At 37.8% G+C, this 14,292-nt stretch overlaps 1 protein-coding gene across 3 annotated transcripts in view; it reads left to right on the top strand.

Moving 5' to 3' along the window:
* Positions 1-13,381, top strand: part of RBBP6 (RB binding protein 6, ubiquitin ligase) — a 32,244-nt gene extending 18,863 nt beyond the window's left edge. For 2 of the 3 annotated variants that reach the window (XM_025416158.3, XM_025416156.3), the window contains 11 exons: positions 110-282; positions 1,884-1,987; positions 2,101-2,438; positions 3,666-3,762; positions 3,905-3,983; positions 4,084-4,138; positions 5,771-5,839; positions 7,670-8,032; positions 8,323-8,424; positions 9,270-11,033; positions 11,393-13,381. In XM_025416158.3, the coding sequence (XP_025271943.1) occupies positions 110-282; positions 1,884-1,987; positions 2,101-2,438; positions 3,666-3,762; positions 3,905-3,983; positions 4,084-4,138; positions 5,771-5,839; positions 7,670-8,032; positions 8,323-8,424; positions 9,270-11,033; positions 11,393-12,962 (4,714 nt within the window). In that variant the 3' untranslated portion in view covers positions 12,963-13,381. The remainder of the gene's footprint in view (positions 1-109; positions 283-1,883; positions 1,988-2,100; positions 2,439-3,665; positions 3,763-3,904; positions 3,984-4,083; positions 4,139-5,770; positions 5,840-7,669; positions 8,033-8,322; positions 8,425-9,269; positions 11,034-11,392) is intronic. The other variant, XM_025416159.3, reaches the window with a different exon arrangement.
* The last annotated feature ends 911 nt before the right edge of the window (positions 13,382-14,292 follow it).

Below are 14,292 nucleotides of genomic sequence, written 5' to 3'. Positions count from 1 at the left end.
GAATTGTAAGTTCCCATAATGGTATAGTAGAACATGTGTATGTATGTATGTATCTTGGAAATACTTTGCGTTCTTAACAGTGTTGAAACAGTAAAACCTTCTTTTACAGAGAAGCGTATGCAATTGGGAAGAAAGAAAAGCCACCTTTCTTACCAGAGGAGCCATCTTCTTCTTCAGAAGAAGATGATCCTATCCCAGATGAACTGTTGTGTCTCATCTGCAAAGATATTATGACTGATGCCGTTGTCATTCCCTGCTGTGGAAACAGCTACTGCGATGAATGTAAGAAACGGTGACCCTTCAAAGGCCTAGATCTTAGAATGTTCTGTGTGTTTACTTGGAAAGGCTCTTAGCAATGCTATAGGTTTTAATAGTGAAGTACAAAATGTTGATAATTGGTCAGTTCATCAGTGAGCATTTAGTAGCAACCGTTTTTGTCACTACATTTATTTTTTAAGAGATTTTATTTATTCATGAGAGACACAGAGAGAGGCAGAGACATAGGTAGAGGGAGAAGCAGGCTCCATGCAGGGGGCTTGTCATGGGACTCGATCCTGGGTCTCCAGGATTAGGCCCAGGGCTTAAGGCGGCGCTAAACTGCTGAGCCACCCGGGCTGCCCACCCCCCCTTTTTTTAAACAAGTGTCGTTGTCCTGCCAAGTATTAAAATGGGCCACTTGTACCTTCAGTGTAGGTGTACCAAAGTTTTATAAAATGAAGGATTTTTGTTTCCTATACATTTTAAATGGTATGCAAATTTTTGAAAGCCTTTTGGGCCTTAGATAATCTTGAGATATTTTTAAATGGTACTTAAATCTCTTTCCTAAATTGTGAAAAATAGCTTATTCTAAAATGCCTAAGTGTGATTGAGAACTGCTCTCTCTCTATAAACCTACTACCCAACATTTGTCACGTGGTGGCTTGTGACTTTTTTTCTGATCATTTATATGAGCACTTGGTTTTTTTCTGCCACACTCTAAATTTGCCCCTTCTTAACCCAGATGAAAATGGCATTATCTGAATATTTAACTGCTCAGTCCTGCTCTGGCCTTTTTCATTTCTAAGCATAGCTTTGGAATATAAATCTTTATTTTGGGAGCCTCTTCAGTGAAGACCAAAGTTAAGAAGTCCCTTAAGATTTGTGTCAAAGTACGTCTCAGATTTAACAAATCACTTACTCCCAGGTGTTTTATTTTGCAGTATAGTCGGTGAATCTGTCTTTTAGTGTTTGTCCTATGTCCTGTTTGGTAGGCATCACTGACCTGCTTGCCTAAATAACGCTGCTGGTTTTTACCTTGTATTTTTCTCGTGAGACTTTTTTTTTTTTTTTTTAAGATTTTATTTGACTCCGGGGGGAGCGGGGGGCGGCGGCGGGGCAGAAACACAGGCAGAGGGAGAAGCAGGCTCCACGCAGTGAGCCCAACATGGGACTCGATCCCAGGTCTCTAGGATCAGGCCCTGGGCCAAAGGCAGGCGCTAAACCACTAAACCACCCAGGCTGCCCTCGTGAGGCTTTTTTAAAAGCCTGTTAACCACATAAAGTTTTTATCTTTCTAGACTATATCTGATTTTTATTTTTTCCCTTATAATACTCCCCTGAAATAGAAAAAGAATAATATTTAGAAAAGAATGCTTTTTCTCTCAACTTAAATGTTTGTTGCAATTATATTTATGACCTCTGTTTTTAAGGTAGAGAGATGTTAGAACAGGAGTACTATCAGGCGAGAACTTTTACTTCCGAGTTTCCTAATCTTAGAAATGATTAGTGATGTATGCTTGGAAACAGTCATGTAACTGAACCAGATGTAAGTGGTCTTTGTAATTCATTCCCTGAACACCGAGTTTGTGCTCTGCTTTTATTAATATTTAAAATATTTTACATAGGTATAAGAACAGCACTCTTGGAATCTGATGATCATACATGTCCTACATGCCATCAAAATGATGTCTCTCCTGATGCTTTAATTGCCAATAAATTCTTACGACAGGTAGCTATCTTTGTATCCCTGAAAATTTTTTTTATAAATTTTTGATTATTTAAACTGTACTTGAGTAAATACAACCTTACATTTTCCTGCATTTTTCTGTTTGATATCTGTAGGCTGTTAATAACTTCAAAAATGAAACTGGTTATACAAAAAGACTACGAAAACAGCTACCCCCACCACCACCCCCAATACCACCCCCAAGACCACTCATTCAGCGGAACCTACAACCTCTGATGAGATCTCCAATATCAAGACAACAGGATCCTTTGATGATTCCAGTGACCTCTTCATCAACTCACTCAGCTCCTTCTATGTCTTCATTAACTTCTAATCCGTCTTCCTTGGCTCCTCCTGTGCCTGGAAATTCGTCTTCTACTCCAGCTCCTGTACCCGATATAACTGCGACAGTCTCCATATCAGTCCACTCAGAAAAATCAGATGGACCTTTCCGGTAAGTCTGTGTATCTCTCATTTTTCAGAAATAAGTGAGATCGGTAATACAGTTTTTTATTGATGTATGTTGCTTTAGCAGTTGTAATGTCCTGCAGTACGAATTCTTGTGAACCACTGGGCTGAGTAAGGTGGGGGACTCAATAAAGTAACCTTCCTCTAAAGGTTTCCCTGTAAGAGATGACTTGTTCTTATTGGAGGAACAAGCAAATGAAGGAGATTTCACTTGGCAAATGATTAATAAGCATCCCAAGGTCAACAACTATACAAGTTGCCAACAACCTTTGTTAAATGTCGAATCATAAAGAGAATTCGCTTGTGGTCATAATGATGGTATTAGAAAAGAGTCGATTTGAGCAGAACTAAACACAATTTGGATCCATAGAGTAGAGGCAATAAAACATTGATGTCAGTAAAGAAGTCAGACTAATTATTTTGGGAAAAAAATTATTTTGGAGCCTAATTATATAGAAGACCAATGAAAACTCATTTAAATCCTACCACTTCAGACACTAAAAGGACCTTGGACCACATAGTCCAGTGATTGATAAATTCTTTTTTATTATTATTATTCATGAGAGATTGAGAGAGGCAGAGACAGGCAGAGGGAGAAACAGGCTCCTCGCAGGAAGCCCGATAAGGGACTGGATCCTGGATCCTGGGATCATGCCCTGAGCTGAAGGCAGCCGCTCAACCACTGAGCCACCCAGGCATCCCTGGTCCATAAATTCTTAAAGAATCAACCACCTTTTAAAAAAATAGGTGTCAGAAGTCTGTGCAGATTTTTTGAAACAAAATCTTGAGGACTGGGACCTTCACATGTATATGGAAGACCTCTCATTAATTTTCTGTGATTAAAGTGGGAATAAGTCTCAGGGTTTCTTGGTTTTCCTATCTCTTTGATTCAGTGGTAGAGCTGGAAGTAGAATTTACTCTTAATTCTGTCTTCCTTAGGTCCCACACTTTGACTTTTTTTTTTTTTTTTTTTAAGTTTTATTCTTACAGCTCAACTGGTTTCTGTCATGATTATCCCAGATGGGACTTCTTAAGGAGACTTCCTTTTTTACTTAGCACTTTGCACTTTCCTCAAAAGTTTTCATCAACTTTGATTTAACTCACCTTAATGCGGGTGGTAGGCAAACAGACTTAGTGATAATATGTAATATTTTTACTCTTAATCCTCCATTTCTGATGACTTTAATATCTTGCAAACTACATTGTTTTATAGGGACTCTGATAGTAAAATACTGCCAGCTGCAGCCCTTGCACCAGAACACTCAAAAGGGGCCTCTTCAATTGCAATCACTGCTCTTATGGAGGAGAAGGTAAGTTTAGTTGGCTCTTAAATTTGGAGATTTGTCATATAGTTGTTCTGGTTTTTCTCTGATTTTTTTTTTAACTCTTCTGTTTCTTTTCTTTCTTTTTTTTTTTTAACTTTGTCTTTTTACTCGTGTTTTTATCCTACAGGGTTACCAGGTACCTGTACTTGGAACCCCATCTTTGCTTGGACAGTCACTGTTGCATGGACAGTTGATCCCCACAACTGGTGAGTAAAATCATTTTGATTTGAACATTTTCTCCTTTCAGAAATAATTTTAACTTTACTTAACATGTGGTTTCATATTTACATTGTTTTTGTTTCCAAGGTCCAGTAAGAATAAATACTGCTCGTCCAGGTGGTGGTCGACCAGGTTGGGAACAGTAAGTATATGTTTAAAATAATCTCCAGATGATTGCTTTTGAACTAGATAATGGAAATTAGAATCTAGTGTGTTTCTTAATATTTTTTATTATAAACTCTTCTTTTGTAAATGCCCTGTTAACATAGTTTTTGTTTAGTGTCACAAATCCAAGATTATGTGAAGAACTATTTCCTAAAAGAATGAGTAAATCTGGGCGGCCTGGGTGGTTCAGCAGTTTAGCGCCGCCTTCAGCCCAGGGCCTGATGCTGGAGACCTGGGATCAAGTCCCATGTCAGGCTCCCTGCATGGAGCCTGCTTCTCCCTTTGCCTGTGTCTCTGCCTCTCTCTCTCTCTCTCTCTCTCTCTGTCTCTCATGAAAAATAATCTTTAAAGAGTAATTCTTTTCTTAAAATGGTAAAATGTAAATTCTTATCTGTTCTTTTCACTTTCATGTCTTACCAAATGGTGTTCTTGATAGGAATGAATAGATAAGTTATCTTTTCAGTTATCTATTCATTTAGTTAATAGATAAGTAATTGAAAATATTTTTTTATTTTACATACTGAATCACTTATGGTGTAAATAAACTTTTTCCTAGCCTTAATATGGATTTTCAAAATTTGATTTGAGTAAACAGATATTGAGGCTACCAAAAACAGAATTTCTCATTTTGAAAATAGTCTGAAAAAGAAAATAGTCTGTTAGTGATATTTTATTACATATTAAAATCTGTAGGGTATGATTTTCTGTCCTGTGAAATACGAAGAATTTTGATCTTTGTAAGATGGCCTTTGGCATTAAAAATTCATATATTTGGGATCCCTGGGTGGCGCAGCGGTTTGGCGCCTGCCTTTGGCCCAGGGCGTGATCCTGGAGACCCGGGATCGAATCCCACATCAGGCTCCCAGTGCATGGAGCCTGCTTCTCCCTCTGCCTGTGTCTCTGCCTCTCTCTCTCTCTCTGTGACTATCATAAATAAATAAAAAAAATTTAAAAAAAAAAAAATTCATATATTTGTTTGTGGTCTTTCTATGTATATTCCTTTTTGTTTCTATAATCTATATAAACCAGTTTTTATATTTATATAAGCTGGCTTATATTCTTAAACTTTGATCTTTTTGTTTGAGAGATAAGTCAAATTTTTTATTTTAAAAAATATGCCATGTTGAGAGACTTAGCAGATGGTGTCAGTAGAAGGAATACAGGATTTGGAGACAGGTAGTCCCACGTTAGAATCTTAGCCCCTGCACTTAACAGCTACATAATCTTGGGCATACAGTTTTACTCCTCAGCTCCATTGCCTCATCTGTAGAATTGGAATGGTGCTAGTTCCTCACCTCACCTGCATAGTGCCCAGCAGATAAAAGGGCTCTATTTCTCTTCTGTACATAAATTCACAGTTACTTGTAGAATGCTAAATGGAATGCAATATTGCAGAAGTTTTGTACATTGAGGTTTAATGTCAAAATAATCAGAAAAAAAATAGTTTAAATGTAATACTTGCCCGTATCTTCTCTATCTGGAACAAATTTCAGAATAGAGGTCAGGGAGAGGAAAACGTTTCTAGAATAGTTAAAATATGTCTTAAAGTCTGTGCACTAAGAGAGATTGTGTGTTATACTCAAGCCCACTTTATCTTTCTTTCCAACAGTTCCAATAAGCTTGGATATCTGGTTTCTCCACCACAGCAAATTAGAAGAGGGGAAAGGAGCTGCTACAGGTAGGCTTGTTAAAAATCTTGGAAAACTGTAATCTGATGATATGCCGAAAAATACAACACAAAGAAATTAAAGCACTCCAGTGGCTGGGAAGGGAGGTCATTTGGTTTATGCTTATCTTACTTAAGTCCTCAGGAGTTGCCCCTGAGGCCTAGAGAAAAACAGATTACATTTAATCTTTTAAATGATGGTTTAGGGCTACATCTTTAATACTCCTTCCCAATGACTACTTTGCCCCAGCACACAAGAGAATATTAGCTTACATTTACTCTTTTGAGGATAGAAGGAAGTCCTTAAGGCCCAGACAATATTTAAGTGCCAGTTTAAGATGAAAGTTAACTAGCTCACCTCCCAAACATGAAGAAGAATTGCATTTATTTCTCTTCTAGACTCCATTGTCTGAATCTTCTCCCACCTTCTCTTTTCCAAGAGAAGAGACCAAGAGATTGTTCGGGGCTCTTGCCCTGGACAGGCAAAAGCAATGTTAGTCTGTGAAGTAAGCCCTAGGTCTTATTATGTAGGTCACACTCACCACCAGGGTAAAGGGCCTCCAAATTAACTCTCTAGCAAGAATATTAAGGATATTTTCTAGGGCTTCATTGAGAATTGCTAAGTAGCTTTGTTACTAGATCACATGCTAATAGAAGATAATATTTACTAATTCAGGCTGTGAAAAGAGGGTTAAAATCTAAACCCCTGCTATTCTGTACCATTTATCTATAAATTAAAGAACGTTTAAGCTTAACAGAAATAAGCCCATTTTTTTTAAAGAAGCCACTATTTCTTTGATGAGAGACCAATCAGAAACTGGTCAGTACTGTTATTTTCACCCAACTCTTTGAAAGAAAACACTGATAATTTAGTTAATTACAAATGTTAACAGTAGTACTTATTTTCTTGAGGATGAAAGGAAGAACATAGGGAATATAATCAATGGTATTCTGATAGTGTGATATGGTTGACAGATAGTAGTTAACATTGTGAGCCTCACATCAGGTGTAGACTTAATTGCTGTGTTGCACACCTGAAAATAATGTAACCTTGTGTGTCAGCTATACTTCAATTTTTTTTTAAAAACGTAACAAATAAGTACTTTAATTGCAAAAACAAAACCAAAAAAAGTACTTTAAATACAAAAACAAAAACCTGTTCAGGACACCTGGGTGTCTCAGTGGTTGAGCGCTGCCTTCGGCTCAGGGCATAATCCTGGAGTCCTGGATCAAGTCCCACATCGAGCTTCCCTGTAGAGAGCCTGCTTCTCTGCCTGCCTGTGCCTCTGCTTCTCTGTGTCTCTCATGAATAAATAAATACTATCTTTAAAAACCAAAAGCAATGAAGCCAGAAATATTTTAATGACAGAAATATTTTTCTGTCAGAAAAATAAAATGATGTAAAATGTCAAAAATACCTAGTACTTAGGTACTGGTACCTAAGAAAGATCATTTATTTATACACTTCCTACCTCAAAAGATTACAGGAAGTGGTTTTCTTCATTGAAGATTTTGGTCTGGAAGGCATTTGGGGGAGGCCTCTGTCAGAGAGGCATTAACATTGTCAGTTCTTTTAAAGCACAGATTAGGAAGTCACACAAGAGAACTTATAAATGTAGCATCTCCATAGAGAGAAGGCCCTGTAAACTTGTATCATCTAGGTTCTCAAGTGGCCTTTAAAATTATATTTACATATAAATAAGTGTTCCTATGCTTATTTGAACAGTTGGTTATATTCCATCTTTTGTAAGTTTAAAGATAATTATGAATAGAAAAGACAAGCTTACTTGTCTTGGGTGATTTTAGTTTGAAGGAATAATATCTCGGAATTTATTTCTCCAGAAGTATAAACCGTGGACGACACCACAGCGAAAGATCACAGAGAACTCAAGGCCCATCGCTACCAGCAACTCCAGTTTTTGTGCCTGTGCCACCCCCTCCTTTGTACCCGCCCCCACCCCATACACTTCCTCTCCCTCCAGGTGTGCCTCCTCCACAGTTCTCTCCTCAGTTTCCTCCTGGCCAGCCGCCACCTGCTGGCTATAGTGTCCCTCCTCCAGGCTTTCCTCCAGCTCCGGCCAATTTATCGACATCTTGGGTATCGTCGGGAGTGCAGACAGCTCACTCAAATACCATCCCAACAACACAAGCACCCCCGTTGTCCAGGGAAGAATTCTATAGAGAACAACGACGGCTAAAAGAAGAGTGAGTGTTTTAATTTGAAATTCTCATACACTTTCATTTTCTGATGTAACATTAAGCCAGGTATCTTTGGAAACATTTTCTAGTGTTTCCAGTTAGTACAAGAAAAATCACCTAAAAACTGAACCAAAGCCATACAAGCAACTTCCTCAGGGATTCCTAGTTATTTATAGTTTTAAAATGGAAAACTAATGGCAATTTCATTCATTTCATTCATGATCTAATTACATTTGTCTTGTTAGTTTTCTTAAATGGTTTTTGTTAACTTTCACTCTTTAACTTTATTTTACTAGGGAAAAGAAAAAGTCCAAGCTAGATGAGTTTACAAATGATTTTGCTAAGGAATTGATGGAATACAAAAAGATTCAAAAGGAGCGTAGGCGCTCATTTTCCAGGTTAGTGTTTTGCAAGCCTTCACAACAGAATTACAAATGGGACTTTGAATATCCAGGGATTAGCTATGGATATAAATAACATTGCACTTACGGAATTTTTCTGATTCGGTCTAGGTTTATAGAAATGGACATGTAGCTTATTTCCCAATATCTGTTTATTGAAATAATGTCTCAATGTAAATTCTATTGTGTAGAACTAGCAGTTACGGGGATTAAATTGCCCTTGTCCCTTGAAGTTATTTGTAGTGTGAAATAATTGGGAAATGTTTGTGGAAGGAGAGAAATAGAATAGCTGAAGAACAATTCTGAGAACCCTTTTACTTGAGGCTACAGCTTCTTGCTGGAACATTAACCTGTATAATTAATGAAGTAGTGGTAGACTACAAATTGCTTTATCAATAGAAAAACTGAATTATAAAAATTCCCTGGAAGTTTGTTTAAAAGACTTATTTTTTAAGCTTACATTTGAAATGTGGTTCCTTTCAAAGCTAGACTATTGGCCGACGTAGGACAAAGAAATTACTCCTACTTAAATAACCAGATAGGAAGTTAAATTTAATTGGCATTTTGTTTAGTGTTAACTTAATTAGCTCATATAACTCACGGTACATTAATGCGCTTCACTCTAATTGTCAAGATTTCACTTTTGTTTTGTAACAAGTGATTGCTCTGATCTTTGTGTACTTTATTCCATTCCAGTAGAGGTCACTGTGCCTCTTTAATCATCTAAGATGAAATTTGATATAAAAGATGGAACCGTGAGGAGAGCATGCTAGAGTCTGAATCTGTATTTTATTTTGTATGTATTTCTCAACTATCAATTATTGTTTTGTTTTTGTTTTTAGGTCTAAATCTCCTTATAGTGGTTCATCATATTCAAGAAGTTCCTATACTTATTCTAAGTCAAGATCTGGTTCAACACGTTCACGTTCTTATTCTCGATCATTTAGCCGCTCACACTCTCGTTCCTATTCACGATCGCCTCCATACCCCAGAAGAGGCAGAGGCAAGAGCAGAAATTACCGTTCACGGTCTAGATCTCATGGATATCATCGATCTAGGTCAAGGTCACCCCCATATAGACGGTATCATTCACGGTCAAGATCTCCTCAAGCATTTAGGGGACAGTCTCCCAATAAACGTAATGTGCCTCAAGGGGAAACAGAACGTGAATATTTTAATAGATACAGAGAAGTTCCGCCACCTTATGACATGAAAGCTTATTATGGGAGGAGTGTTGATTTTAGAGACCCATTTGAAAAAGAGCGTTACCGAGAATGGGAGAGAAAATATAGAGAGTGGTATGAAAAGTATTATAAAATAGGTTATGCTACTGGAGCACAGCCTAGACCATCAGCAAATAGAGAGAACTTTTCTCCAGAGAGGTTTTTGCCTCTTAATATCAGGAATTCTCCCTTCACAAGAGGCCGCAGAGAAGATTATGCTGGTGGACAAAGTCATAGAAGTCGAAACTTAGGTGGCAACTATCCAGAAAAGCTTTCAACAAGAGACAGTCACAATCAGAAGGACAACACAAAGTCGAAAGAGAAAGAGAGTGAAAATGCTCCTGGAGATGGTAAAGGAAACAAACATAAGAAACATAGGAAAAGAAGAAAGGGGGAGGAAAGCGAAGGTTTTCTAAACCCTGAGTTGTTAGAAACTTCTAGGAAATCGAGAGAACCTACAAGTGGTGAAGAAAATAAAACTGACTCATTGTTTGTTCTCCCAAGTCGAGATGATGCTACACCTGTTAGAGATGAACCAATGGATGCAGAATCTATCACTTTTAAATCAGTGTCTGAAAAAGACAAGAGGGAGAAAGACAAACCAAAAGCAAAAGGTGACAAGACCAAACGGAAAAATGATGGGTCTACAGTGTCCAAAAAAGAAAACATTGCAAAACCTGCTAAGGGACCTCAAGAAAAACTAGATGGAGAGCGTGAAAAATCTCCTCGATCTGAACCTCCACTTAAAAAAGCCAAAGAGGAGACTCCAAAGACTGACAATGCTAAGTCATCATCTTCCTCCCAAAAAGATGAAAAGATCATTGGTACCCCCAGGAAAGCTCACTCTAAGTCAGCAAAGGAACACCAGGAGACAAAACCAGTCAAAGAGGAAAAAGTGAAGAAGGATTATTCCAAAGATGTCAAATCAGAAAAATTAACAAATAAGGAAGAAAAGGCCAAGAAGCCTAGTGAGAAAAGTAAGCCACCTGACAGCAAGGGAGAAAAAAGAAAAAGAAAAACCGAAGAAAAAAGCGTAGATAAAGATTTTGAGTCCTCTTCAATGAAAATCTCTAAACTAGAAGTAACTGAAATAGTGAAACCATCACCAAAGCGCAAAATGGAACCAGATATTGAAAAGATGGATAGGACCCCTGAGAAGGACAAGATTTCATCATCCTCAACTGCCCCAGCCAAAAAAATCAAGCTCAACAGAGAAACTGGTAAAAAAATTGGAAGTACAGAAAATGTATCTAATACAAAAGAACCCTCTGAAAAATTAGAGTCGACATCTAGCAAAGTTAAACAAGAAAAAGTAAAAGGAAAGGTCAGACGAAAAGTAGCTGGAGCTGAGGGATCCAGCTCAACGCTTGTGGATTACACCAGGTATCTGATTATGGGTAGTTGGATGTAGATGTTTGTTTTGGGGGAGAATATCCTTTAATTTTATCCATGCTTGTACTTTTAAAGGGTCTGTTAATTAAAAAGGGGTTAGACTGGTTTACTGGTTAGACTGGTCTTTAATGAAAGGAGTTGAAGATTGTAAATCAGTTTGTGGGTGAGCCACATTTGTTTTTATGCAGTCCTACATTTGAATCATTTAATCTCTATTAGAGTAGCGCCAATGGCTTTGAGAGTTAAAAGGACGTTTATGTTTAAGTTAGCCTTATTATACTTCAATGTTCAGTAAAAGTAAATTCTTCATTAAATTCTTCATTATTTAACAATATTTTAATTGTTTTTAGTACGAGCTCAACGGGAGGCAGTCCTGTGCGGAAATCTGAAGAAAAAACAGATACAAAACGAACTGTCATTAAAACTATGGAAGAATATAATAACGACAATACAGCTCCTGCTGAAGATGTTATTATTATGATTCAGGTTCCTCAGTCCAAATGGGATAAAGATGACTTTGAATCTGAAGAAGAAGATGTTAAGACCACACAGCCTATATCAAATGTAGGAAAACCTGCCAGTGTTATTAAAAATGTTAGCACTAAACCATTAAATACAGTCAAGTATACTGAAAAAGAAAGTGAGTCATCAGAGAAAATTCAGAAACTCACCAAGGAAGTGAGCCATGAACTTATACAGCATGAGATCAAAAGTTCAAAAAATTCTGCCTCCAGTGAAAAGGGAAAGACCAAAGATCGAGATCATTCAGTTTCAGAGAAGGAAAACCCTGAAAAGAGGAAGAACAGCGCTCAGCCGGAGAAAGATAGTAACTTGGACCGTCTAAGTGAACAAGGGAATTTTAAAAGTCTGTCTCAATCTTCCAAAGAGACAAGAACGTCAGATAAGCATGATTCAGTTCGAGGTTCCTCAACTAAAGACTTTACCCCCAACAGAGACAAAAAAACTGACTACGACAACAGAGAGTACTCAAGTTCCAAACGTAGAGATGAAAGGAATGAATTAACAAGAAGGAAAGACTCTCCTCCTCGAAGTAAAGATTCTGCATCTGGACAGAAAACTAAGCCAAGAGAGGAGAGAGATTTGCCCAAAAAAGGAACAGGAGATTCCAAAAAGAGCAGTTCCAGTCCCTCAAGAGACAAAAAACCTCATGATCACAAAGCTACTTATGATACTAAACGCCCAAGTGAAGAAATAAAACCTGTAGATAAAAATCCTTGTAAAGATCGTGAGAAGCACATGTTAGAAGCAAGGAACAATAAAGAATCAAGTGGCAATAAATTACTATATGTGCTTAACCCACCAGACCCACAGATTGAAAAAGAGCAAGTTCCTGGGCAGACTGACAAGAATGCTGTCAAGCCGAAACAGCAGTTAAGTCACTCCTCTCGACTTTCCTCTGACTTAACTAGAGAAACTGATGAAGCTGCTTTTGAACCAGACTATAATGAAAGTGACAGTGAAAGCAATGTGTCTGTAAAAGAGGAGGAGACTTCAGGAAAAGTTTCTAAGGAACTGAAAGATAAAGTCGTGGAGAAAACAAAAGACAGCCTGGACACAGCAGCAAGTGTCCAGATAGGCACAGCCAGGAGCCAGAGTCAAAGCAGCCCTAGTGTTAGTCCAAGTAGAAGTCATAGCCCTTCTGGAAGTCAAACCCGAAGCCACAGCAGTAGTGCCAGCTCTGCAGAGAGTCAGGACAGCAAAAAGAAGAAGAAGAAGAAGGAAAAGAAAAAGCACAAGAAACATAAAAAACATAAGAAGCATAAGAAGCATGCAGGCACCGAAGTAGAATTGGAAAAAAGCCAAAAACACAAACACAAGAAAAAGAAGTCAAAGAAGAGCAAAGATAAAGAAAAGGAGAAGGAGAAGGATGACCAAAAAGTGAAATCTGTCCCTGTATAGAAGGACAGATTTTAAAAATTGACTTAATTACTAAGTCATCTGTATTAAATTTTGTTATAATGTAAAGAGATTCAAGCCTTGTAAATAATGATATGGAAGACCCTGTGCTGCACTTAAAATATTGCTGCTTGATTATTTGATTTTTACATCAGAGCTTTATAACACGAACTTTTGTACAGAATTGTGAGTTGTGACCATGTAACATGAGAGGTTTTGCTAGGGCCTATTATTTTTAACCACCATTAATTAGTTGGGGTGGAGTTTACTGTACTGTGAAATTTTCACATTTGAATTTTTTTAATTGCCTGGCAAAAGCTGGTATCAGTTCTAAAATATCAGCAGAATGATTTGCTGAATTCATTACAACCCCGTTATGTCACTTTTTGATTACAATAAAAGTTTTCAGTAAACTTTTCAAATGTCGAATATTTGTGTTATTTGAAGGAAGTATTTCATGTCTCTTCCCCCTTCCATTTTCTTATTTGGAATATCCTTTGAGCCTGTAATATAAGCTGTACCAAATATACAAAACTATGAGGTAAACATGGTAGATCCTAGACTTTGATCAGTGGGCTGGTAGTAGGTGACCAGAAATAAGAAATCAGGATAAATGGAGACCTGGTTGGGGGAAAAAAAATCTAAAAGGGTCCTAAACATATATAGTAATTAGAAGTTTGGACTTGAATTTTAGTGGTGAGGAATTGTGATATATGGTCCTGTATTTTTCTTGAAACCCTGATAAACAAATGTTAAATTCCTTGATAAAGTGTCAGCTAATGAGCACACACCAGTGAGTATCTGGCCTGTCTGGTCTGCCCGATTGACAAAAGCAAGAGCAGCAGGTCTAGGAGCACTAGGTTGGACTATGATGGGCTCTTCCTTTGTGGCTGTGGTTCAAGAAGTATCATAGGCAACGAAAAGCTTTTGACAGGTTTTAGGGAGTTAGGGTAAGAATGGTGCTTCAAAAACATGGCAGTATAAATGGGTCAAGACTACAACTTCTAGGAGGAGGAAAAGAGACCAGCTTCAGTCTGAGGGTGGTCCTAGAGTGCCCTTGGATGGTACATTAGCAGTAGCTTGCTTCTATTAAACTCCTGTGACTGTGCCTTGTCAGGATTTCCAGACTGGGCCGTGTGGACAGGATGCAAACATACTTCATTGTGTTTTTTTTTTTTTTAATTTTATTTATTTATTTATTTATTTATGATAGTCACAGAGAGAGAAAGAGGCAGAGACACAGGCAGAGGGAGAAGCAGGCTCCATGCACCGGAGCCCGACATGGGATTCAATCCCGGGTCTCCAGGATCGCGCCCTGGGTCAAAGGAAGGCG

Source organism: Canis lupus, chromosome 6, assembly GCF_003254725.2.
Source record: "Canis lupus dingo isolate Sandy chromosome 6, ASM325472v2, whole genome shotgun sequence".
NCBI lineage: Eukaryota > Metazoa > Chordata > Mammalia > Carnivora > Canidae > Canis > Canis lupus.
Note: the sequence above shows the minus strand (reverse complement) of the source record. Positions and strands in the feature narration are given on the sequence as shown.